The sequence below is a fragment of the Barbus barbus genome (assembly GCF_936440315.1).
Source record: "Barbus barbus genome assembly, chromosome: 14".
NCBI classification, from domain to species: Eukaryota; Metazoa; Chordata; class Actinopteri; order Cypriniformes; family Cyprinidae; genus Barbus; species Barbus barbus.
The window spans coordinates 7033829-7059548 of record NC_136742.1 but is presented as its reverse complement, the minus strand read 5'-3'; the positions used below and the strand labels follow the sequence as shown (position 1 = coordinate 7059548).

At 39.1% G+C, this 25720-nt stretch overlaps 1 protein-coding gene across 1 annotated transcript in view; it reads left to right on the top strand.

The window, feature by feature from the left end:
* Positions 1 to 21880, top strand: part of LOC306880212 (B-cell lymphoma/leukemia 11B-like) — a 31428-nt gene extending 9548 nt beyond the window's left edge. The window contains exon 3 of the mRNA XM_079433581.1: positions 17314 to 21880. Coding sequence (XP_079289707.1) covers positions 17314 to 19274 — 1961 coding nt within the window. The 3' untranslated portion in view covers positions 19275 to 21880. The remainder of the gene's footprint in view (positions 1 to 17313) is intronic.
* Positions 21881 to 25720: the final 3840 nt, after the last annotated feature.

Here is a 25720-nt window from a genome sequence, read left to right as displayed (position 1 = left end):
AGCTTTACTCAACACATTAGATTGCCACTTAACTGTCTTAAGTTTCAGCCAAATTAGATTATATTTAATGGGGCTAATTAAATACAATATGGAGCTATGGCTGCCTAGAGGCAAAAGCCATGCATGCTGTGGGCCAAAACGCCAAGCCTGATGGTGCTTTAAACCCTTCACATCTCAATGGAAATGTTTTAATCCATGCTAGAATGGCTCTTCTGTTCAAAAGTCATTTTAAGATAGCGTATGTTTATTTAGATTTGGTTAAGAAATAGTTGACACAAAAAAGGCCATTTTGGAAATGTTGTTGTCATTTACTTTAATATTGCTTTGCAAATGAGGACCGCTCCGGTCACATATTGAAAAATCTCTAATTAAATTAACGTTAGGGGAATCTGTAGGCACTTGCGGGTTTTTACTATTAATTTGATCAACTTTGAATATTTGTGCAGTTTTATTAAATTATGGTATAGGGACTTTGGTATAGGGACCAATTCTCATTATTAACTAATTGCTCATTTGCATGCCTATTAATAACATATTGGCTGTTTATTAGCACGTATAAAGCACATATTCTGCATGAACATATTCTATATCCTTAATCCTACCCAATACCTAAACTTAACAAATACCTTACTTACTAAAACGCAGGAAATTAGGAGTTTATTGAGGCAAAAGTCGTAGTTAATGGTTCGCTAAGGGCGGGAACTACAGAGTTTTGTCATTTTGGAGTAACAACCCCAATTCACTTTCATTATATGGAAAAGAGCATCATGAGCATTCAACTAAACGTCTCCTTTTGTGTTCTATGGAAGAAAAATAATAGAGCAAAGCACCAAAATAGGGCTAAATGTACTTACTATAGGGTGAAGGTTAGGGTTAGGTTTAGTTGCTTGTAATAATGCATATTACATACTACTAATGTTAGTAGTTAAAATGAACTACTAACCACTTCTCATGCTAGATTTATTTTTTTATTTTTTTTGTTAGATAATAGTTGATTCAATGCATCTACTTCTCTGGAAAAAAATACTTCTCTTTTTCCTATTTTTTGTGGTTTTTATTTGTCTACTGTGTTGAATAATTAACAGGACACCAATATGTATCATATTCAAGGAAAGTGCCCATTACCTGCAGTTTCAGGTAGAATATCCCATCAAGTGAATACCAGCATCATTCTTACTACTTTCAAATCTTATCCCTCATATGTGAAACTGCCCTTACTTTCTAATCAATCTCTGAACTATCTAGCTATACTCCATGAACGCGAGAGAAAGTGTACGGCATCATGCGCTTGTCCTTTCCAACGCTCCTCTAATCACCTAGCATGTGCTCATTTAAATATTAGAGTAGGCTTTAATCATGGAAAGTAATCAGTGTCATGAATATTCATACCGTGCCGGTCTAACAGTCTCATTGTCTCACTCCTGTGCCAAATCGTGTCTTCCTGCTTCTCAGCTGTCTACTCTGATGGCCCCAGTCTAGTATCAATGGAAAGAAGTTTCAAATAAATACACTATTCATACATGATCCTAAGAGAACAGTGTGTGTGTGTGTGTGTGTGTTGTGAGAGAGTTTCTAAAGATGGGGAGACTGATCCCTGTTCCAAGAGATGAATATTTGCACAGCGGCTCAAGAAAACGCCATTTGCATAATGACTTTGTAGTTTTGCATTAATTAAATTTGCATATGAAACTGCGTTAATTACCTCTGATCATCTGTTTTCAACGTTTCAGCATTTAATGTCCAGCCTTTGGGGTTGTGATTAGGGGTTACAGTGGCTGTTTCAGACTGTGTGTGTGTGTGTGTGTGTGTGTGTCAGGGACTGAAGCAGAATAGAAAGTGAATTTGATGAGTCAGTTTCACAGTCCTTTTTCCTCTTTTTTGTGTCCAAGCTCTTGCTAATATCCTGGCATATGAAACCGCTCTTCTGAGTCCTCCAGTTAAAAGAGAACAAATGTTTTTTTGAAGTTCAGAGAATATATTTTTTTAAATACACAGTGTCTTTAGAAAGTTCAAGGATCGGCCTTTGAATTTTCACGAAGGTACTGTCTTAAGCATTCTTTTTGAAAATGCAGACATTTTTAAATGAAAAAAAATATCAGGAGCTCTTTGTCTCTGAACATCTTTATGCAAAATCAACCACAGATCCAGCAGTGCAGAGAAACAGTTTTCACACGTCGTTTACACCATTAAGGAAATTACGGTTATCCTTGACCATAAGATCTTCGCATAAATCTCCAAATGGTTTTAGTATTAAAATTTGTTTTACATCAGTGGTACTCAAATGGTTTCAGAACCCATATTATATGTTGAACACAATTGTTTATTAGACAAATGATTAAAATAAACAATGAAATAAACCTTAAAATCAAACATTTAGACACAACAATATGAAAGACCAAGTTATTAAAATAGGAAAACTGACAGCTTTATAAATGCCTAAGCAAACCGTAAAAGAGTGAGTTACAGTCGTTATAGTTTGGGCGTTTGTTTTATAAATGTAAATTGAATTTTGATGGTTTCATGCTCTCGGCAGCCAATAATTCTCTGCTAAAAACACATTGTGGTCACACACACCATATTTATCCTCTTTACGGATGAACAAGAGTATTTAATGTCGTCTGTGTCATATTTTCTTTTGCATGGTTTTCAAGTGTAAGAGCGAGCATGTCATGTCTTTTTGTTTGTGCATATTTGTGAGTTTGTTTGGACACCCATGCTTTGTCATTCCTTCCTTTTTTAAAGTTGAAAAGTCAGTTTTTATGCATTGTTTTTATGCAGCTACGCATTGATAAATAGTTGCATTTTAATATTTGCATGTAGCATTATTTTTACCCTACTGCCTGCAACCTTATCCGAATAGATCTGCGACCCATTTTTGTGTTACCACACACCAGTTGAAAACACTGTTATAGATTAAGATCAGTTCATTTTTCAATTCAGCAAATTCAACAGCAATCAGATTATTAACAGTCAGATTATTTTACAGACAGTATTAATTAATTTCAAGGAAAGATCATTTAATTCTACAGACAAATAGTGGCATAGTTTCATTTTATGTCTGTTGAAGCACTATGTAAATACCATGGCATATAAATTAGTAATGATATGTATGAAGTACAGTCCTTTTTGTAAATGTTGACTTAAAATCCCAATTAAAACCATGTTGAACTAGATCTCTCTGTAGTGTTTGATGGACAGTCTTCTGTACACATTTCGGTCTCTCTGACCTGTAAAACGCAAAGTCATGATGCCCGGCGCTTCACAGAAACCATGACCCCTTGCAACACCCAAGCTATGCCAGCAACTCTGTTGCAGGGTGCCTGTGGTTAAGGCCTCTGGGATTTCGGGCCTGCTTATTTTTGGGATCCGTCCAAACGAGACCACCCCATCGCCGTCTGATTGGTGCTGTCTGCCGGCAGGGGTCAACTTGGTCCACGTTGGACGCATTATAGAGCAGGACAGCGCTGCATGTGCGCTCCACGCCGAGCCCTGGTGGAAAGAGTTAAAGTCTCCCACATGAAGGCATCAAACGCTCCACATACCACTTTATTGTAGTCATATGGCAGCAGATTTGATATTTTTCCTTCCACAGCGGGGAATAAAACTCGCCACTAATTTGGACTGTGAGCGTCGCCACTAAATTTCAGCATGTGCTGATGGTGTTGACCAGATGTGTAACGCTTTTTTCCCCCTCTTCCTCTCTGTCTCACTATCGCTCTTTTGTCAAATTAGCCATGACTGAACTCAAGAAAAATATTTAAGGAGAAATAGCAAGCATGGCGAGATGACATGACAGTGTTTTCATGAATGCTGGGTGTAATCTGCACTGCTACCAATGGAACTCTGCAGCTCTGTGTTATAAAAGCCATCTTTAATAAGTCTAAGCTGGTTTGCTGGTCTTTGCTGGTTTAAGCTGGCCTCTAGGGCTGCATGATATATCGTGATAAAATCAATAATGCGATATGACTTAGTGTGGTTATTAAATCATCTCATGCAGTGTGCAGCTCACAGCCTCTCTGAGATGCTGAGATACCATATAATGAGCTGAATGTGTAAATGAACACAGTGCTACTCTGAAACCCATAGTTCATATAAAAAAATAAACAAAATCAAGACATAAATGTGACCCTGGACCACAAAACCAGTCTTAAGTGTCAATTTTTCAAAATTGAGATTTATACATCACATGAAACGGAATACATAAGCTTTCCATTGATGTATGGTTTGTTAGGATCAGACAATATTTGGCCGAGATACAACTATTTGAAAATCTGGAATCTGAGAGTGCAAAAAAATCTTAAATATTGAGAAAATCACCTTTAAAGTTGTCCAAATGAAGTTCTTAACAATGCATATTACTAATCAAAAATGAAGTTTTGATATAGTTATGGTAAGAAATTTACTAAATATCTTCTTGGAACATAATCTTTACTTAATGTCCTAATGATTTTTGGCATAAAAGAAAAATCAATAATTTTGACCCATACAATGTATTTTTGACTATTTTTACAAATATACCCCAGCGACTGGTTTTGTGGTCCAGGGTCACAAATAGTGATATTGTAATGTTATAGTTGTACTATATAATTATTTGTATTAAATATTCACTTTTTAATTTTATTGTTACTATATATTTCTTATTTTCTTTAACATTTTAATTATAATCACAATAAAAATAATAATTATTATTATACAATAATATAAAGCATTACTGAAATAGGTTACAGTTTGTGTTTCCCAAATAGTTTGATTCTAAAAGACTGGTTATCGCAAAAAGTATGAGCAATTATTTAATCATATTTAGAAATCACAAATGATTTCTAAATAAATATTTCCAAATGATTTCCAAACATAGCTAGTCAGCTAGTAAAAATTCATATGGCAACATACAATGCAGAAATATAAAAATAGCTATTTCTTATCCTCTTGACATTAGGATGGCTTTACAAGTAAGACATTGCGATAGGCTTGGCACTTCAGCAAGAGAAAGTGTTTGCGTGGAGAGTTATTTGCCAAACACTGACTATAGTGTCACAATCAGGCAGCCAAGCTACACACATGCTGATGCCCAAAGGAGAAGGCTCTTCTGGCAGATGTCTCAGGCAGACAGTAAAGGAGTTTGGGTTACGACTCTCTCAAACCTGCAACATGTGCAGTCTATCTGTACTTTAATGTCATCTTCTACGTGGCACATGGTTTACCGACAAAAAACATTTTACGTGTTGAGTTTAGAAAAGCTCAGGGTCTGTGAACATTTGAAAGGATGGTAATAAAAACAGTGTCATTATCAAGACGGGATCTTGTAGACTGCATTGAATTATACTGCAGTAAACAGCAGTGTTTTCGACCGTTGCTGTGGTTTAGTGTCAGAGTTTGGTGGCACATTTCTGTCATTGTGTGTGGAGTCCTGCTGGGTGGCACCATAAAAGTAAAGTAGTTCTAATACAACTTGACTTTTTTTCTCAGTCCGTTTGTATTTTTAAAGTATAGTAATGGTGGGAAGTCACTGAGAATGAATTGGAGCCACTGATTAACATTGCTTATTTGCACATGCTGTCTGTGTTTTTTTTTCAGCACTTAATACACTAACGGAATAATGCAAATCAAGTAATGCTTGAAAATTGTTCCAAAAAATTGCTTGCACGTTGCAGGTCAGTTTGCAGCACACTACTGATTTTTGGCATAATTTATTGGCACTATTCAAAGTCACAGTGTTGAATTCGCCCTCGGGTCTCTGATGTGTCCTGATGAGTTTAAACTTGTGTGCTTTCCATGAAAGTTCCCTTTATTGTTGTTTGATTCTGTTACTGATCATTTCTGCACCATAAAAACAAGAAACAAATCGCAAACAATGTTATTCAAGGCTTATTTCCATCTGGATTTTTACAGTATATTATGTTGGTTTACAGCGTGGGAATTCAGTGAGAACAAATTGTGGCCACTGATAACATTGTTTATTTAATTTTAGATTAAACTGTCTATGTTTTCAGCATTTAATGCACTATAATGCATTTTAAATCAAATAATGCTGCAAACTCAATGCAGTTTGCATGTTGCAATTCATAATCTTGCAAGTCATTTTGCAGCAGACTACTGTATTCTGCCATACTTTACTGGCACTATATAGAGCTGAATATGTTAAAATTAATCATTTGTTTTTATCTTAGCGTGCTATCACACTCTAATTTCATGTATGTTTCTGTTCCCATCTTAAAAATCAGCAACGAGTACTTGAACATGAGTGTTGTACTCCAAAATAAGGGGAGGGGGCTGCTCTGTCATGTTGATATCGGTTGATGACATTACAGTTTGAAGATTTGTAGGGTGAGAACCGCCATGATAATTCAGCATTGAACCCGCCTTGGCAGCCCACTGAATGAATAAACCCTCAATCTTATCAGTTTTTATTCATGCCAGTGAGGGCTTGTTCTTGCATGTAGTGTGCGGCAGATGTGGCCCTCCCGGTATGTTTGCTAAAGGCATTGGCTAGATGAAAGACTGTTCTTAACCAGAAGCTATGCAGGGAGCTGTGCCAAAAGCTGAAAACGCATCATTGTGAAAACAGCCCTGGGAGAAGCTGAGCTCCCCCAGCAGAGGATGAAGAGGCCTTCAGCGGAGGGCTGAGGGTGAGATGACACACGATGGAGAAATCAGCTCTCTCTCTTTTAACAGACTTTTATTCTCATAAATATGACTGGCATGGAGTAGTTAACCGTCATTGTTGTCAGTCAGTTTGTAGATACGAAACTTCTTTTCTTAATCAGCATACTTGTACACATTACATGTGCACGGACAGAACATAGTTTTGAGTAGGTAGTAAAATAAAAAATAAAAAAAAATTATTAGACTAAAAACTAAAATCAATATTTAAAAATGCTACGTACAGGTTCATTTTTGTGTCAAAACATTATAATGCACATATGAAAGATGTACAAGAACAAAGGTCTACTGTTTGAATAAAACAATATATATATTTGTTATAATAATAGAGGAGGGACTTCTGGGATGCTGGTTAGAGCTGGTTGAAAAAGTCCAAGAGTAGAGCTCAGAGATTTATAACTATGGATTTTAATGATAAGTTGGGTATTAGACAAGTTTGTGTGTGTGGTCTGAAACAGAGTTGGATAAACATGGTATTAAGTATAAATAACAATTATAATTCACATACTACAACTTTGAACATTTGCCCTGAGATAAACGGAGAAACAGAGAAAGTTTTTCATTTTCGTTGGGAAAATTAGAACTTGGCTGCTTTATGAATTCATTCCTTTAGTATAGATTCACATTAACACAAAACATTATCAAGCGGGTCACACTTTAGAATAACACTTGTTAACTATTAACTACGACCTTTCCCTCAATAAATTCTTAATTTGCTGCTTATTAATAGTTGTTAAGTTTAGGTATTGGGTAGGATTAGGGATGTAGAATAAGGCATTAATATGTGCTTAATTAGCACTAATGCATGGCTAATATTCTAGTAATATGCATGCTAATAAGCAACTAATAGATGTAACCGTAAAATAAAGTGTTACCATGAAGATTAACATGCATGTTTAAAATCAGAACTTATATGTATTACTAAAATTAATATGTATTAAAATATGTATAATTAAAAATGATCATATTTTTTCTTTTCCTTATCCCTCCCTTTATCTTGTACCATTGTAAACAATGCCTGAAACTTTTATTACCAGCGCTTGTGCTATTTGCCTCTTTATGATGAATCACTTGTTGTATTTCATTTGTAAATCGCTTTGGATAAAAGCGTCTGCTAAATGAATAAATGTCAACTTATTATAATGTTATTTAGTGAAGATGCACATTAAATGCAAAAAAAGGCAAATTAACACCATATTTAAAGAGACAGTACTGTTTAAGAAATAGGTTACTTTTGAGATAATCTAGTGCTATTCCTATTAAGTTGCTGCTAGATGATTGAATTACATACAGTATGCTAGTTTTTTGTTGTTTTTTTTACAACAGAGCACACTGTGCTCAATAATCAATCCCACAATGCAATGCACTTGACCTTCCATTTCCAGTGTGCCAAATGACCCATAAATAATATGAATCTTTTTTTTTTACTTGATATTTAATTGGACTGCCAAATGCAGCATTAAAATGCTAGATATCATTTTTTTTTAGTTCCAAGAGGACAAGTAGACATTACAATGCAATGACTAAGTATTGTACTTCTAATGTAGCATACAAATGTTTGAAACATTTATTGTTTTTATATAATGCATTCTTTTTAATATACATCCCGAACACAGCATTAATCTAAAAATGCAGATACAAGAGTCCACAATTAAATATCCAACTAAATATCAAATAATGGTTTAATAATGGTCCTGCTGAGCGCAACAGAAGTGGAACCTATTCACACGACTGGCATGTGTCGCAGATCCAGCGTACATAAGGCATCTAAAGAGCTGTTTTACAGGGCCCTGATTGTTTTGGAAGGCGCGTTGAGGGCCTGGGGATTTTTACAGTGAGCTTTAAATGGGTATAGAAGCCTGGGCCCAGCTGGGGACCATTATAGTAGACGTTATCCAAAAAATACCAGGGCAATTATTTCGCATACGGGATAGTTCTCCATTCTTTTTTGCTTCCCTTGCTTACACACATGCAAGAGGCGAGGTCTAGCATAGTTTGGTTAGCCCCTGATCGTAGATAGCGCAACGACACCATTCTGCAGTCAAAATCATCTTTATCCATTGACAGCCAATCAGAATTAGCCATGCATTCTGATGAAATGCAATGGCAGCGGCCAATCAGCAAGTCAGGACCAGTACAGTCACACTTTAGTTTGGGGTCCAATTCTCACTATTAAGTAACTATTAACTACTTTTGCCTAAACTCCTTACTACTTATTAATAGTTATTAACGTAGTTGTTAAGTTTAGTACTGGGGTAGGAAATATGGTCATGCAGAATAAGGCATTAAAATGTGCTTTATAAGCACTAATAAATAGCCAATAGGTTAGTCATATGCCTAGACACTTTATTTTAGTGTCTCTTAAGTAGTTACTTACAAATATCTAATCATAATACTTGATTAGCAAAAATAAATTTTCTGAATTTTTTTAAAAAAATGAGTTTATGCTTAAAAGAAGAAGAATAAAAAAATCTGCCAATGGGGTAATACAAATAAACATAATTTAAAGGGAATTTTTATTTTTTTTGCCCTCATTTATTTTCTCATTTTAATCATAAAGTCACACTTTGAAGCATTTTTCAAAAAAACAAGACTTTGTCATTTTTATTCTAAAGTAACTGTATCTAGATTTGAGAATGTTTAGATATGTGTACTGGAAAATAAGACAAAAATGATGAGGCAGAAAATCATTTTTCGCAGTGTAGTCGGATTTACTGCTTAGGCGATTGACGTTTGTGCCCAGAACTAAGCGGCCAAGAGCAAAGATGGCACAATTCAAATTGTGCACTTCTGGGACTCCCTGCACCAGCCAAACAGAGATTAATGAGTATGTTAACAGTTATTTTTTTCTCGATCTTTGTGTCTTGAATGTGTATAATTGAAAGGATTAAAAGGATCTAAAGAAAAAACTTTTTCAAAGTAACAGCACAAGACTATTCCGTCTCATGTCAAGCTATTAGCGTTAACCGCTGGATATACGGCTGGGAGATTTGATTGTGATCCAGGGTATGATTGCGATGACATGGAGCAATGTTTGCTTTGAACTGGTCCCTCGCTGTCCCCCTATTTGCTTTTTTCTCTCCACCCAACTGGCTTTTCCGCGTCTCCCTTCAGCCGCAAGCACCAGTGTCATCCATCAAGTTCCTGCAGCTCTTCTTGAACGCCTTTTCACGCCAGCCAGATCTTAACGCGGTGACGCACACTCTAAGCTATGATTCAGACTTGTTGCAATGCCACAAAATGCTGTGCTAATGCTCTTCTCTCTGTTCTCACTGAGCCAAGAGTCATAGTTCTTTCTGACAGGGAAGTCTTTCCAGTTGTTTTTCACTGTCCTTTCCCGTCTGCACCGTAGGACATCTTCGCTCTGGCAGTATCAGATGATGACAGGGCACTCTAGGGTGGCATGTGTTTTCGGTTAGATGGTTACGCTACCCTTGGCTGGCCTGTTTCTTCATGAGACTGGCAGTGAGTGTGCAGGAGGAAGTAGAAGGCTGATGTGGGTGTGTCAGTATTTTCTCTTGTTTTATAGTAAATATATCTAAAAATCTTCAAAGCTACTGTAGATAAATGTACTTTAAATTTTATTTTTTTGTGCTCTGCGAAATTTTGCAGGTGAAAAAAGCACAGATGTGAGAAAAATAGTTATATAGGAATAATGCCAATGAAATAAACGCTATTCCCTAAACCAACCCTTACTTCTCTCCGAACATGGATAATTTATAATATTGAGGTGAAATTGTATGCAAAAATGTGTAAACACATCAGAAAAAGATCTCATCCATTGTGGATCTTCAGGTTTGTTTTGTTGCAAAGTTACACAGCTCCGCCCACACAGAGGTAATCGACGAATCAAGAGGCTTGCCATTGGTCGGCACTGCGAATTTGTGTCAAAGCTCATCAAACTTGAACCTGACAGGAAATCTGCATAGGGAGTCAAGTGAAATTATTCATCATGCTGAGTTCCATTGAAATGACTGGATATTGCTCACATATTTTTTTTGACTTGCCGAATACTTGCTTTATCTCTTCTACAGTGGCATTGCTTTATATTTCTACTATGGCATCGGTAGCTGAAAAATTTATCTTGCATCCACACCACTAGGTATCAGTATAAGTCCCAGAGGACTGCCATATCAGCCAAGGCAATGTTAAATAGTGGATCCTTAATACATTAAATAATGCAAATTTGCTTCAAAATTATGTTTTTGTGTTTTTTCCTGGAAAACAAGACCAAAATAGTGATTTCAAGGAATTCAAGAGAATTCAAGGAACTGCTGAGAGGATTTTGTGTGTTAGTGGATTTGGATGAATTTATCTCCGTGTTTTCTCTGTTTGTTTGTGACAGTGGCTGAGAAAATATGAGTTTATTTGTTTGTTTATAGTGGGTGTGACTGTGTAGGTGTCCTGTATGTGTGCTGTGAGATCGCAGTTGCTTCTCTTCCAGAGGCAGTTTGTGATGTCCCTCCTCTGTGTTCCTGCAGATGGAGACAGATTGGAACGGTTACTGCAACAGGCCTGCTTTCACTTAGACAGGAGACAGCCGTGTGTATGCATGCGTGTGTGCCTGCCATAACCACTATTCCTGCCACTATCCTCTGTGGCTTCTTTACACACACAGTTTTTCCACTGTAGAATGGGAGTCTTTTCATATACAGTTGTCTGTCCTCATTATAGCCAGGAATCACAGATAGCTGTCATCTTCCAGAGCAGTGAACTACGAGAGGATTATGGGTAAAAAAGGACTATAGAGAACTTGATATAGGTAATTATCAGTTTAGTTTATGGATTATTGCTGTAGAGCAGGCTATCACACTAAGCTAAGGTTATAAAGTTTGGTTTCTTGTTAGGGCAACAGATTTGCGCTGCAAAAATCATATTCTCAGTCAGTGTTTTTGTTTTATAAAGTGTAAATATTTTTAAAATAAGATGCATTTACTTGAGGATCAAAATGGTGTGAGTTAATATCCTGTTTTCATGGAATAGTTTCTTACTCTTAGTTCACTGAAAATGTTTTGAGCATGAACCTTACAAAATGTTTTTTTTTTTTTTTTATCAGTATACAATAAACATATATTATCTAAAAACAACCCCTTTATTTTATTTTATTTCCCTATCATATTTATGTTAATTTTAGAACTGTTATATAGTTTTTCTTGAAAACAAGAAAAAATATACATTCATATTTCTGTTAATAATATGAATATTTCTGTTTATTAAAACTACATTTTAGGGGTTTATTTCCCACAAGCAGAGCATATCAAAGAAGATGCACACACACACACACACACACACTTCACTGCAAGTTCTGGGATTTAACATGAAAACATTAGACTCCCCTCAGGAAACTGGTATGGTGGTTTTGGCCTCAGCATGTGGTCTGGCTTTTCACTCATCATCTTCCTGCCAAAATCATTTATTTCATTGTCATAATCATTTATTAAAGACAATACACTAGTCTGTTAAGGCTCACAGCTCAATCATGAGGACTGAGAGAAATCCAGACAGACACAAAGAAACAGTAAAGGAAGGATATTCAATCAACCATCTGTAAAATTTCAAGCTGAATGGTATCGTTTTTAGGTGTTGAGGTTCTTAAATCTTAATGTACAGCGGCAGCTGCAAATAAACCAGTTTTAGGTTGATTTCCCTGAGAAGTGCAAAAAGTGGTAAACTGTGGCTTTATCAAAACACTTTTTTTTTTGACCATCCTGACCGAGAACGATTTAACTAAAGGCATGAGTTTGGGGCAGGGCTATCTGTCTAACAGTTCAATGTCAGAAAACAGTCATTATTTTTGCGTTTCCATTTGGTACCACTAGTGGCATAGACAAGTCAAAATTGACTTCAAAGAATCACCAATAGTTCAAAAGTTTGTTAAAAAATAACACATTTCTATGGTACCCCTCCCTCACACACACAAACAAACGCTCACATCCAAATCACATCACCGATCCCCTAGAGTGTGTTGGTGGCACAGACAGCAGAGTTGCACTACACAGAATGCTGCACCTCTGTGTTTCTCATTAGCATAGTGGTCTGGCCCTCTGATTAGCCACGATCATCACAAACAAGACATCAGTGATGCGAGGTGAGGCCGCACAAGCCCCTGGGAGCCTCAGATCACAGGCATGCTAATGAGGGCCCGCGTTACTGCGGCGTGAGGTGTCAGCCAGGCTTGTGACAGGTGCACAGAGGGGACGTTTGGGGAGGGGGTGAAGGCGTGTCGTAGTCCCCATGGCATCACCTCGTCTTTTGTTCTTTATGCAAATCCATTGCTGTGGCTTTCGACAGCTAGGAATGTAGCGGGTTCGAGGGGCAGAGCTGTTAGAGTGCCAGGCCCGAGTTGTACACACACACACACACACACACACATATGTATATGTTGTTAAACTGCTATTTTAGAATTGTGACATCATATAAGTTGTGCGCATTTGCATGTGCATATAATTCCTTGCACTGTGGTATTATCAAGTGTTGATATATATACATTGTGACCCTTGACCACAAAACCAGTCATAAGGGTAAATTTTTTGAAATTGAGATTTATACATCATTTGAAAGCTGAATAAATAATCTTTCTATTGATGTATGGTTATTAGGATCGGACAATATTTGGCCGAGATACAACTATTTTAAAATCTGGAATCTGAGGGTGCAAAAAATCTAAATATTGAGAAAATCGCCTTTAAAGTTGTCCAGATTAAGTTCTTACATATCATTACATCTTACATATCAAAATTAAGTTTTGATATATTTACAGTAGCAAATTTACAAAATATCTTCATGGAACATGATCTTTACTTAATATCCTAATGATTTTTAGCATTTAATCATTTTGACCCATGGCTACAAATATACAGCTACACACATGGCTGTGTTTGATATTATTTTTGCTGTCGAAATAGCACAAAAACAGGCAATATGGTGTCTAAAACGCAAGTCTCTTAATTAATTTCTTGTTTATTGAACTGTTGTAAAAAAAAATCTGTATGTAATCATGCTGATTTTTGGAGAAAAACGGCACTCTTCATGTGATATATATATATGCGAAGGGTTGATGTCGAGATTTTATAAGCTGCTATAGCTTGGTCTCCCTAAGCAAACACAGCTTACACTGCATAATAGAGCATAAACATGGCCAGGGTTCACTTCATTTCCTTCGAGTTCAACTTCAGCAGAATACGACGGGGTTTGCACCACTAACGCCTGTCTTGTCCGTCTGCATCTTTCTTGTGATTTTAGCGGCAGTTTGTTCTCTTGCCCATTACTGCAGTAGTTTCCAGGGAGCGATTTTTTTAATTTATTTATTAATTTATTTTTACTCCGTAATTAATGTGTTTTAAAATGTAGCGACGTACAATACTTCAAACAAAATATACTTAAGTAAGAGTAAAATTACAGATTTTAAAAATTACTTTAAAATGTAGAAGTACACAAAAAAGCTACTCAATTACAGTAACGCGAGTAAATGTAATTCGTTACTTTCCATCTCTGTGCAAGGGCATCTATTTGTGTGCAAATGCATGCAACCCAACACGTTATACGCATCTGCACACACATAGATGCCTTTGTGTTGTCACATGAGTTTTTAAGCATTTAAGGTCCTTGTGTTGTGACTTCATAAAACAAGTTGCACATATTCGCATATGCACTTGTCTATGCGATATGTTGCATGCATTTGCACTCTCATTAATGCCTTTGCATTGTCATACAAGTTTTTACACATTTGCATGTTCATATGTCCTTGCGTTGTGACATACAAACAAGTTGTACACACACCTGTCTTTGCGATATGATTACCAAACGAGTTTCATGCATTTGTACATACTCATGTCATCAAACAAGTTGCATGCACTCATGCACTTATCTTTGCAATATGGTTACCAAAAATGTTGCACGCATAGATGCCTTTTTGTTGTCACGGTTTATGCATTTGCACACACTGATATCATGAACACATTGCACACATCTTTGCATTATGACTTTATCAAATATGTTGCACGCATTCATACGTGCACGTGATTGCGATGTGACCATTAAAAGAGTTGCACACATTTTTACACATATATTTGTGCATTGTAACATCATGAAAGGAGTTTCACACATTTGCACACATGCATATATTTGCGTTGTGGCATCATCAAACCAGTTTCACGCATTCGCACATGCTCATATGTCCTTGCGTTGTACCAAACGAGCTGCACATTATCACACACACATATGTCCTTGCATTGTGACAACATCAAACGAGTTTCACGCATTCGCACATCATCACATGACTATTCCATTAGTCCAGCCTCAGTAAGTGATTGGTTCATGCTCGGGTAATGCTGGAGACAGCAGTAGCTAACGCTAATGTTGTTTCCCTTGTGAAACAGCAGTGCTCACAAGTCTGCCAGATTTGTTCGCAGATAATTAAAAAACACCCTCCAGCCCCTCCTTCCTACTCCTCTGTCACTGCATTCATGCTCTTAAAAGGAAATTAATTGCCACAAAATGTTGAAATCAACATATCTAAACCCAGGTTGGAGGTCCCAGAGGATGGACTAATTGGCCATGAGGTTTTGTAATACTAAACCCAAGAGAGTGGATAAGTTTAGTGTAAGACCCCCTCTGCATGCTTGTGTGTCATTAATCACATATCCTATACACACACACACTGACAAAGACATGCACGTAGACATCCAAGCGCTGTTTAACACGAGGATGCTGCTGCAGAGTTGTTAGCACCATGCACACCAACAGCCAGCTCTGTAATATAACAGCCACAACTCAATTTAGCTGTTTAACCTGTAATCCCAGCAATGTTTATTGAAGTGCAAGAGGGAAGAAAATTAGGCTATTAGGCTCTTGCAATTGAATACATTGAGAGGAGAAAAGACACTCTGTTAACTGGCAGTTGACCTCTGCGGCCCGCAGCGAACGGTTTCATGGACACGGACCGCGGTAATTACTGCAAATTGAATCACAGAGCGAGCAGCGATGATTCCGTAATGAGCACTTTTATTGGCTGGAGGTCTTTGCTGTGACATAGTCCTCCCAGGCCTCTGTAGCGTGGCACACACACACAGTAGGACCCAATGGACCATGATCAGACAGAGATTTGTGTTCCTGAGGTGCCTGATGGGTAATTTCACACCATTGTGCCACACAAGCTTCTGTCACAAGACATGGATCTCTGATGGGTCATTAGCATATCCTAACTTATTCACTATGGGTTTCTCTCCCTCGTTCTGGCTTGTTTGGAAAGTTGATGAAATTTGTCTTTGGTCGTCATTAAGTCTGCCTGTCTGTTAGCTGACACGGTCCCTTAGTAACATATGGTGTTTTTTGTATGATGTGATAGGATGCAAATTGCAGTAGCTCAAGCACACATGTCGGGGTAAGAGCGAGAGCGCACACACCAAATGCATATATTTGTGCATGCACGAATGCTCTATTGCACACTTTTTGTCCATCCCACATTATGTTGAGTCCTGTACAGCCATCAGAGGAATATAGGCTTTTTTGGAACTAGAGTTGGGTGCAGAATATGTCCATTGTTGATTTTATCCAGACTTGGGCTCCTGTCCAGGGCCTAAAAATGAAAATGAACAGCCTGTGTGTATTTTAGTATCTAATCTCCGCCACCTCTTTTTTCATGTCCCCTCAGTTTCTCTCTCTGTTACTCTCTTAGCATCCAAAATCCCTCCCGCCAGGTGTCCATTTAAAGGCCAGCCAAACCAAACACAGGCTGTGGACCTGTCATTCACAACTGCTTCCACTTTCAGTGTCCTCCACTTTTCTCTTCACTGCATCAGTCAGGTGTTTATTAGGCAACTACATAGTAAAAAAAATAATAATGTGAAAGTCATTTTTTTTCATCGATGTGAAGTCGTGCACATGACTGCATTGGTATTTGCAAAGTGCATTTCACAGAAAATATCACATCACACAAATGTAACTTTGTCAGTAGCTAACTGTGCACCTGACTATGTCACTGTATGGACCTGTCAACACGATTCCTTTTCATTTTCTTTCTTTCTTAATCCTCTCTTTCCCTTTCTTATGCCACAGAATTATCTCCATATGGAAATAGTGAAGGGTGGGGGTGTCGGGGTGTTGAATGGGGAGTTCTATACTAACGCCTGGCTGACATTAGCATTAGCACAATGCATTGTGGCCTGTGGGCGATACCTGCCATCTGCATTAGGCTCCAGCCCTCAGGGAGCTTCCCTGCTCTCACTAACCCCCTAGTGTGACTCAGAATCTGGGTGAGTCACATACAGGCAGATCCTCTTTGACACAGCTTTAGAGAGCAGCCGGCCCTGCCGCACAGATAAGATAACCCGCTAGGCTATCAGAGAGCTCTTGTCTCCCCTCTTAGGGTGATGTAATTTTCATTCAATCTTATAAAATGGCTGTCACCGCACCGCAAAGAGATGTCTTTCACATGTTGCCTGTTTAATTTTTAAACAGAAATGATCCATGAACCTCACCATAGAGGACTCTTAGCTTTGATTACATTTAAAGCCATCACTGAGAACAAACAGATGCGCAAATGACATGGAAAGCTATTAAAGTGTGCTATCTCAACCTCCCCTCGCACCAAATCAGAGCGTTAATAGCCAATATGTATATATTAATTCCATCCACTTGTTTTGTGTCTTCCAGGAAAAGATGAGCCCTCCAGTTACATCTGCACCACTTGTAAGCAACCCTTTGCCAGTGCATGGTTTCTGCTGCAGCATGCACAGAACATCCACGGGATACGCATCTACCTGGACACCCACCCTACTAGCTGTTCACTTACACCTCGCATGGCCCTTCCTCCACCACTGGGAGCTGACACCTTGCCCCGTTCCCCTCTAGCCAGCTTTATGGGCGATGGCAGCAACCCTTTCCACCTGTTGCATATGGGTGCCCCACTGCTACGAGATCCTCCGCCACCTGGATACATCGAAACCCGATTGCCATCTGCCCCGCCCTTTGTAAGCCCTCCGCCACCCCGCCATCCTCTGGAACGCCTTGGCCCTGAGGAGATGGGTCTCCTGTCCCAGCATCCAAGTGCTTTTGAGCGGGTGATGCGGCTGACACCCATGGGCATTGAACCATCCATGGGCTTCTCTCAGCGTCTTCGTGAATTAGCGGGCAACAACAACAATGGTGGTCCCACTCCCCCTCTTTCACCTAACCGTGTGCCCCCCATGCATCGGCTTCTCAGCCCCACTCTGTTCCAGCCTGGCTCCAAACCTCTACCTTTTCTAACCACACCCTCACAGCCGCCATCAGTTCCATCCAGATGCAATTCCTCACCACCACAAAATCAGGTCGGCAAAGCCAAGTCCTGTGAGTTTTGTGGCAAGACTTTCAAGTTCCAAAGCAACTTGATTGTGCACAGACGTAGCCACACTGGCGAAAGACCCTATAAGTGTCATCTCTGTGACCATGCATGTTCGCAGGCCAGCAAGCTAAAGCGCCACATGAAGACGCACATGCACAAGTCAGGCTCTATGGTGAGTTCACCTGAGCAGGGAGGGCAAGATTCGGCTGGAGAGGGGCTTAAGAACAGTGAGGAAAATGGCACGAGGGAGGGATTGGATAATGAGGAGGAGGAAGAGGAAGAGGAGGAGGAAGAGGAAGAGGAGGAGGAAGAAGAGGAACAACAGCAAAATGGAAGCAGACCTGAATCCAACCTGAGCATGGACTCGGAGTTGAGCAGGAACAGAGAGAATGGCCCAAGGCCCTCCCCAGAGGAGAAACCTCTGTCCACTGACAGAGTGACAGAAAGCCAATACAACAACCTCGACAATCACTTGAGACTGCCACCGGGCAGCAGGCCATGTGAGGAGATGGACACAGATTCGGCATCCAGAGAGACTGACAGAGGCAGGGGGCCCATGGTGAATGGCAGAGGCTGCAGCCCAGAGTACCCCATCTCGGCTTTGTTCCACCGGAAGCCAATGCCTATTTCCAGCTCCAGCATTACTGGGTCTTCCGCCAAGAGGATCAAGATAGAGAAGGACGTGGAGCTGCCACAGGTGCCCGTCATATCCCCTGAAAATGTGTATTCTCAGTTGCTTGCCCGTTATGCTGTATCCCGTCATTTCGTAAGGGAGCCCTTCCTGGGCTTCAGCGACTCCAGGCAGTCACCTTTCGGTACATCTTCCGAGCACTCTTCATCGGAGACAGGCAGCCTGCGCTTCTCCACCCCTCCAGGGGAAATTCTGGAAGGCGGTGGGATGTCAGGGCGAAGTGGCAGCAGTACACCTCACCTCCAGCTGCGGGGTCCTGGGCCAGGGAGACCACCCAGCTCCAAGGAGAGTCGACGGAGTGACACCTGCGAGTACTGTGGTAAGGTGTTCAAGAACTGCAGTAATCTGACCGTGCATCGGCGCAGCCACACGGGTGAGAGGCCTTACAAGTGTGACCTGTGCAGCTACGCTTGTGCCCAGAGCAGCAAGCTTACCCGGCACATGAAGACCCACGGGCAGTTTGGCAAGGAGGTGTATCGCTGCGATATTTGCCACATGCCCTTCAGCGTGTACAGCACCCTGGAAAAACACATGAAGAAGTGGCATGGAGAGCATTTGCTGACCAATGAGGTCAAACTTGAGCAGGCTGACAGAGCTTGAGAACACTTACCAATGCACTGCATTATGGGTTTTAGCTGGATAGTCTTTTTCCTGACTATATATTTTTTGGAGTGATTTGATTTTTTTTATTTTTTTTGTGAAAACAAACTGCCACCTGAGAAACAAGAACACAGGGAAATGTTAGTCTGCGGTTCTAAAGCCCTTCTTGCATATCCCAGCAACTAACAGAGGAGTAGTCTATTAGGAATTCATGGAGCCTTTCTACTGTGCAATAATTTCTGTATTTATTGGATTATTTGTAATGATACATGGCATGTGCAGGTACATTATCGATGGGTTTCTAATGCATTCAGTTCCTGAAATTATATTTCTACACCCCATCTTATGATATGACAAATACTGAGATTTTGGCATTCAGCCAGCTTTGTGTTATAAACTAGTTGCCTCAAAGGAAACAAATGAGTAATTTCTAAAAGAAGAGGTCAGCTTCTAAAAATCTGAGAAAGTTTTCATGTTATTGTTGCTGTCATTGGCAGCAACTCATCATGTGTTATATTCAGTAGATTGATGTAAAGCACTGAATGTCACTTTGACAATAAAATATTCAACAATTTTAAGGGGCAAAAAACCCAGGGATGTTTAAAGGCAACTGATTGGCAGTTTGACTGCATCTGAATGATTTTCTGTTGACAACCTTTGAAATGAATGAGATGAAATGAAATGCAAGTTCATCAACCATGACGTTTATGAGAATGATACCGTGCAAATGACAACAAAAATGACTATATTTCCTCTACATTATTATGGTTCCCATATATAAACAGTGTTGAGGCCACCAGTGTTGCATTACCGACATCATTTTTCAAAAGGCTGACATTTTTTAAAGCCCAGATTTTACTTATAAAGTAAAATGTTTACATTCACTCAAATTAACACCCATGCCGTTTCTTCCAACTTCAACTATCCCTTAATTATATTTGATTGCTTTCCAAACCTTGTACAAGGTCAAATCCTTCCATATGTTTAATGGTATTATAATATGTTTATTGTGCAGCCTTGTCTAATTCAACCTGGATTCGCTTGTTAAGGGAAGCCGTAAGCTTGTTCCATATCAAATTGTTATCATAGGCTCATATGGAGAATTTTTTTTTAAGGTTGCATTCCTATTAAATTTTTAAAGGGATGTGTGCATTCACAAATCAATCTATCATGGAATCAAAAATGAATTAGCAGCTATTTGGACACCAATATAAAGCACAGGTGCTCACCTGTAGAAATAATTTGAGTAAACACACACACGCACGCACACACACAAACACACACACACACACAGGCCATTAAGCTGTAGCAGCATTATATGCACCATCCTGTGCGTTGTTGAAACTGCAATCACTGAATTGTGTTGGGGCACTCTAGAAGCCCTGGGTGACTGCCTGTCCTCTAAAGGATCCTAGGATTAAATGATTTCCTCATTACGACCTCTGTTCCTACACACTGAATCGCCTCCACCTGTCTCCTTTCATACATCATCAGCTCAAATTTACACCACAGTCCTCGCCTCTACCCCGCATACACCACTGTTCTCTATCTGCGTATTCACTATTTACAACATCCTGCCGTTTATATTCATGGCTTTTTACAGCTTACATTTTATTTTTGACTTGAATAGAAAGTTGAATTTAAGCTACGGCTGCACATGTTGCCGGCTCGAAATCAGTCAGCTGGGTACATCATAAAGAAATGTACAGCGCAATTATGAGAACCATTTTTTAAACACGGATGTGTAGTTTATCACCTACGTGTCATATACTTAGCAAACCTCTCTTTGCGTAAATGACAGGAAGTGGCCATAACTTGAAAGAAAATCAGGAGGAAATGTGTTGTAGTCAAGAAAGCATGTCGAATTTAAGTGCTACCAATGGCTTTCGGAGACAGATGTAACCAGACAACACGGACGTGCCTCAAATTAATATTCAGCCTTTATCTTCTGATGTAGTTCAAACTCCTGCTATACAGCGGACAAAAACAATCCATGAACAAATTATCATAACCAGTATCATTTAAATTCATTTGGAGGAATCAAATCAAATAAAGTTGTAAAGGATGACTGTTCATTTATTTGGGAAATGTAAAGTGTGCTTCATTTTTAAAGGAAAGTTTTAATGCACAGATTTGTTTGAGAAATTTCTTTACTGATTTATTTAGATTTATTGACAGTGGAGGTAAAACAAATAATTGGAATGAGAAAAAAAAAACTATGACACTGTCTTTAAATGATGTTTACAGTGTTGAAGTATAAGGATACTGAGCTCTTCTGTATATGTGTTTTAAATGAGACAAATGTTTTGTCCTCTGTTTTTCTACAATATTGAATATCATAGCAGGGTTTTCTCCTTTTTCCCTTTGTTTCTTTCCCTCCCCTCCTTTTTTTGGTGCAGGTATTTCCGTAAATTTCTATGGATATATGCACGTGTATGTTTTGTTCATTGTTAAATTCTCAATGTATTTGTAATTTCAGTGGCATTTTATGAAATGATGCAAAAAATCTTTATATTTTGCAGTCCATTATGAAATTGTGAGTCTATTCAAATGTTTTGTCACTATATCTGTTCATAATTTTGGTAATTCCATCCAAAGGAGGATGTAAAAAAATAAAATAAAAATGAAAACAAAAAAGAAAATAATCTTTTGTGAATTATTTTTTGGTGTAATTACATCAGGTCAATCTTTTGTTTGTGTTATATGGTTGCAGAATAAAAGTCATGTTAGTACTACATCATGCATTACCATTGGATAGTCTTTTGCAATCAGCAAACACTTTTTTTATTAAGTCTAAATGCATATCTCATTTTCCATTAATCTACTTACACTTGCAAGTTAAGCCCAGCAAGGCTGATTTGCAATTGACCTTTGACCCAAGCACTTCACTAATTTGTACAACCTCTGTCTTTATTGCACCTGCCCTTCACATGAAATCTTGTCTGACCTCTTTTGACCTCTCCCATCTTGCCTCATCCCATCTTGTCTTTTGTTAAGCAGGTGGGTCTTTTGTTGCTTCAACAGTGTTTCATGTTGGGGAGGGGAAGCACTTAAAAAACCTCTTCATAGAGCATTTACACATGGCCAGTCACAGCATAGACGTTTTCTTGTGGAAAACATGTGGAGACCCGTAGGCTAAAAGCAGTCTGACCTAGAGATAATGTAAACAAACAATTGCTCCGTAGTTCATTCATCCTGTGTTGTTTTGTTCGTCCTCCATGTTTAAGAAACATGTAGTGAATGTCCCTTTAAAGAAGGAGGGGTGAATATGGTTACAATGGAGCCGGACATCTGGGAGACATCTTCTGCCCGCAAACGTCCCAGTCCCAGCATGTCCCCAGCGGCTTAAGAAGTCAGATTCCCAGAGCCTCATCCATGGCACCAGTTTCCCCTCGAGGTCTCACTTTTTTCACACTCTAATTATGACCAACCACACCAATGAGCTGCCAAGTAGCTCTGACCACGTCCCCACATGAGCTGGTGTCGTAGTTCAGATATGGTGTGCCACTTAAGGTCCCTTTTGGGCGTTTGTAATGGCAGGTCCTACTGAGCCTGTCCTCTCTCTGCCATGGGAAGAGACATATCTCTCTATGTTGGTGAAGTAGCCCCTTATTTGTCAGGCCAAAACGACTAGGATCCAAATAGGTCGCACACAGAGAGAGTGGCAGGCAAATGAGGGGTCTGAACGAAGCGCGGTCTCAACAAATGGGGTGTCAGCAGAGGTTGCGGCTCGTGCCTTGACCATGCCTCACGACCGCAGAGTCCTAGGTTTTCACCGGATGACAGGGAGTCTTCCCAGCAGTCCCCTGCTCTATATATCCAGTTACTAATCTCCATTCCCCTGACCACTGACCAATCAAATTGTGTCCTGTGAGCAGGAACGAGCCCATGAGGCAGACAAGACGGCAACCAGGGAAAATCTGCTCCAGCTGGATTGCCGTGGGAATGAGAGGGTATGGATAGGATTTTTTATAAAACAGAGATGCAGGGATGTGTGGTTACACTGTGGCTATTCAGCAGCTGTGGGTTCTGAAGATCTGTCCGCAGCAGAGATATGACCTAAAGGAACAAAACATTTGTGGTGTAAAAGACTATATATACGTACTTCCTGTCCTAGTTTAAGATGCTGCCCGTGTCACTGAGTCACTGTCATATGATGATAAAAACTGAATTGATATCTTTCTGTGCAGAATCCTTCAACATCCATTCACTTTGCACAAAAAGGTTCTTCAGATAGTTAAAATGTTAACCCAGGCTCATAGGAAATGTCACTATTTGTGCACATATAACACATATGAATAACCCCATATAGCATTCATGAATCACTGTAGCAGATCTATTCAGGTGGAGCTGGGGAAGGTTGAGGGGTTCTGAAGTGCGCTGCCAAACTGCTACAGCAAACAAAAGCCAGGTATTTGAATACTGAGCAGTGAGCTCATTGGCTATTGAGCCATATGATAATGATGTCATTAGGTCAGATTGAGTTGGACCTATCGGATTGCGCCAATTTAGAGTTTTTACTGCAGTTTCCAGTTGAAATAAACACTAGAGGCAGAAAAACAGCAACACATTTTTTCCTTTTTTTACACAAATTATGCATGCACAAATTATCGATAAATAAAGACTTATTTTTGTGTGGTTCCGATCATAATGTCATGATCTCAAAAGACTTTTACCATGATTCGCAAACTAATACATTTTGATGTTTGCATCACAGACACAGCTTCATATGTACAGCTATACTGTAGTAAACTTGCTTTTTAGCGCACCTGGTACAGCATTGTACAGAGCTCCACACATGACATGCAGGGAAAAAAAGTAATTTGCACTATTTACTAATTCGTTCCCAATTATCTTTAACATGTTGCTGCTCTTATGTGGACAGGAAGTAGAACAAATTATTATTTTGTGGGCACGATTTACTTAAAACGAGGGAATGAATTAGTAAATTGTGCAAACGAGTTACCTTTTTTTTTTTTTTTTTTTTATACGTTATGTGCAGAGCTCCGTTGCATTGCACTTGCAATGTGCAGTGCTCAAGTACGAGTCAAGAGCGAAAAGTGTGCTTCGTTAACACATCTGGTCAGGTTTACGGTAGGAATTAGTGTAGTGATTATATCAATTTGATACAGTTTGAACTTTTCAAAATTGAACTTTTCAAATTTGTGACTGAATTTAGCGCCAGTCACTGGGCAATTTATTTTCAAAGTGCTGTGAAACAAACTACAAAAATGCAATAAATTTTGCTAAATGTACCTACAGACACGATTTTTGTTGTGACACTGAGCCGTTGAATAAATCTGCATCAAGAATTGAGAAAACCATGACTCCTCTTGTGGACATGCACCTGAAAAGTGCAGTGAAATTTACTCAGAGGAATGTATTTTAGGTTGTGCAATGTGCAGACATGTAAGCAGAGTCACATATTTCCCATGAGTCTGGGTTTCAAAATATTCTTCATACTAAGAACTGTTGACTGAAAATTTCCCAAATGGCTCTTCTATATGGTATCACTGCAAAATCCCCTTTTTGAATATATATATTTTTATATATATAAGTGTGGCATTTTTAGCTCCCTTCGCCACATCTGACCATATTTACACACATTCTGCAGAATTTTGACCTCAGTTAGTGCAGAGAATATGAAAAAAGGTGCAGACATAACACAAAAGCAGTGTGGGAGAAGCTGAAGCATGGTAGCTACAAGCGGCTAATTTGAAGTAGTTCAACCACTGACTTTTTCTACTCAACTACTCAACACTTTTGATTAAGTAGCTTCACTTCAAATTGCTATTTCAACACTAAAGCTATTTGGAGAAGGAGGTAAAAATATCCTGCACACAGAACAGTGACGGAGCGTGTTTTCATGATAAACTGCTAACGTAACTTGTCACTGGAAAAGCTGAAGAAAAATATACTTAAGATAGTGTTGCTACTAGTTAGCTATTCCCCAACAGTAACTAAATGTAGTCTTTTTAAAAGGTTAACAACCGTTGTTTTGTTTAGTTGCTAAGCTTGTGAGACACACGTCACCCAAGAAAAGGGGGTGAGGGTGTGAAACTATGTTGTTTCAGTCACCATTGTATTCAATGGCATGCTGACACACATTCTGCACAGTCCGATATTAATTTTACCCTGCAGAACAATTCCATTTGTATAAATGAAATATGAGCTCAGGTCATGCTGATACAAGCTCTGGAGATACTTGATGACACATTGGAATGGGGGAAACAGTGAAGCGTAGCCTGTATATAATGAAAAACCACACCTACGGTCTGAAAAATTGCCACCACTCTCTCCAAGTTGCAGTCATTGGGATTCTTGTAGTCAGACCTCCCTGGAGCACCCAAACAGACGTGAATTACTGAACTATTTAGACGGCCTCTTCTCTACCTCGGGGGGGTCAGTGTAATTGTTGACACTGGAGTCCGCGCTTGTCCCAGCGA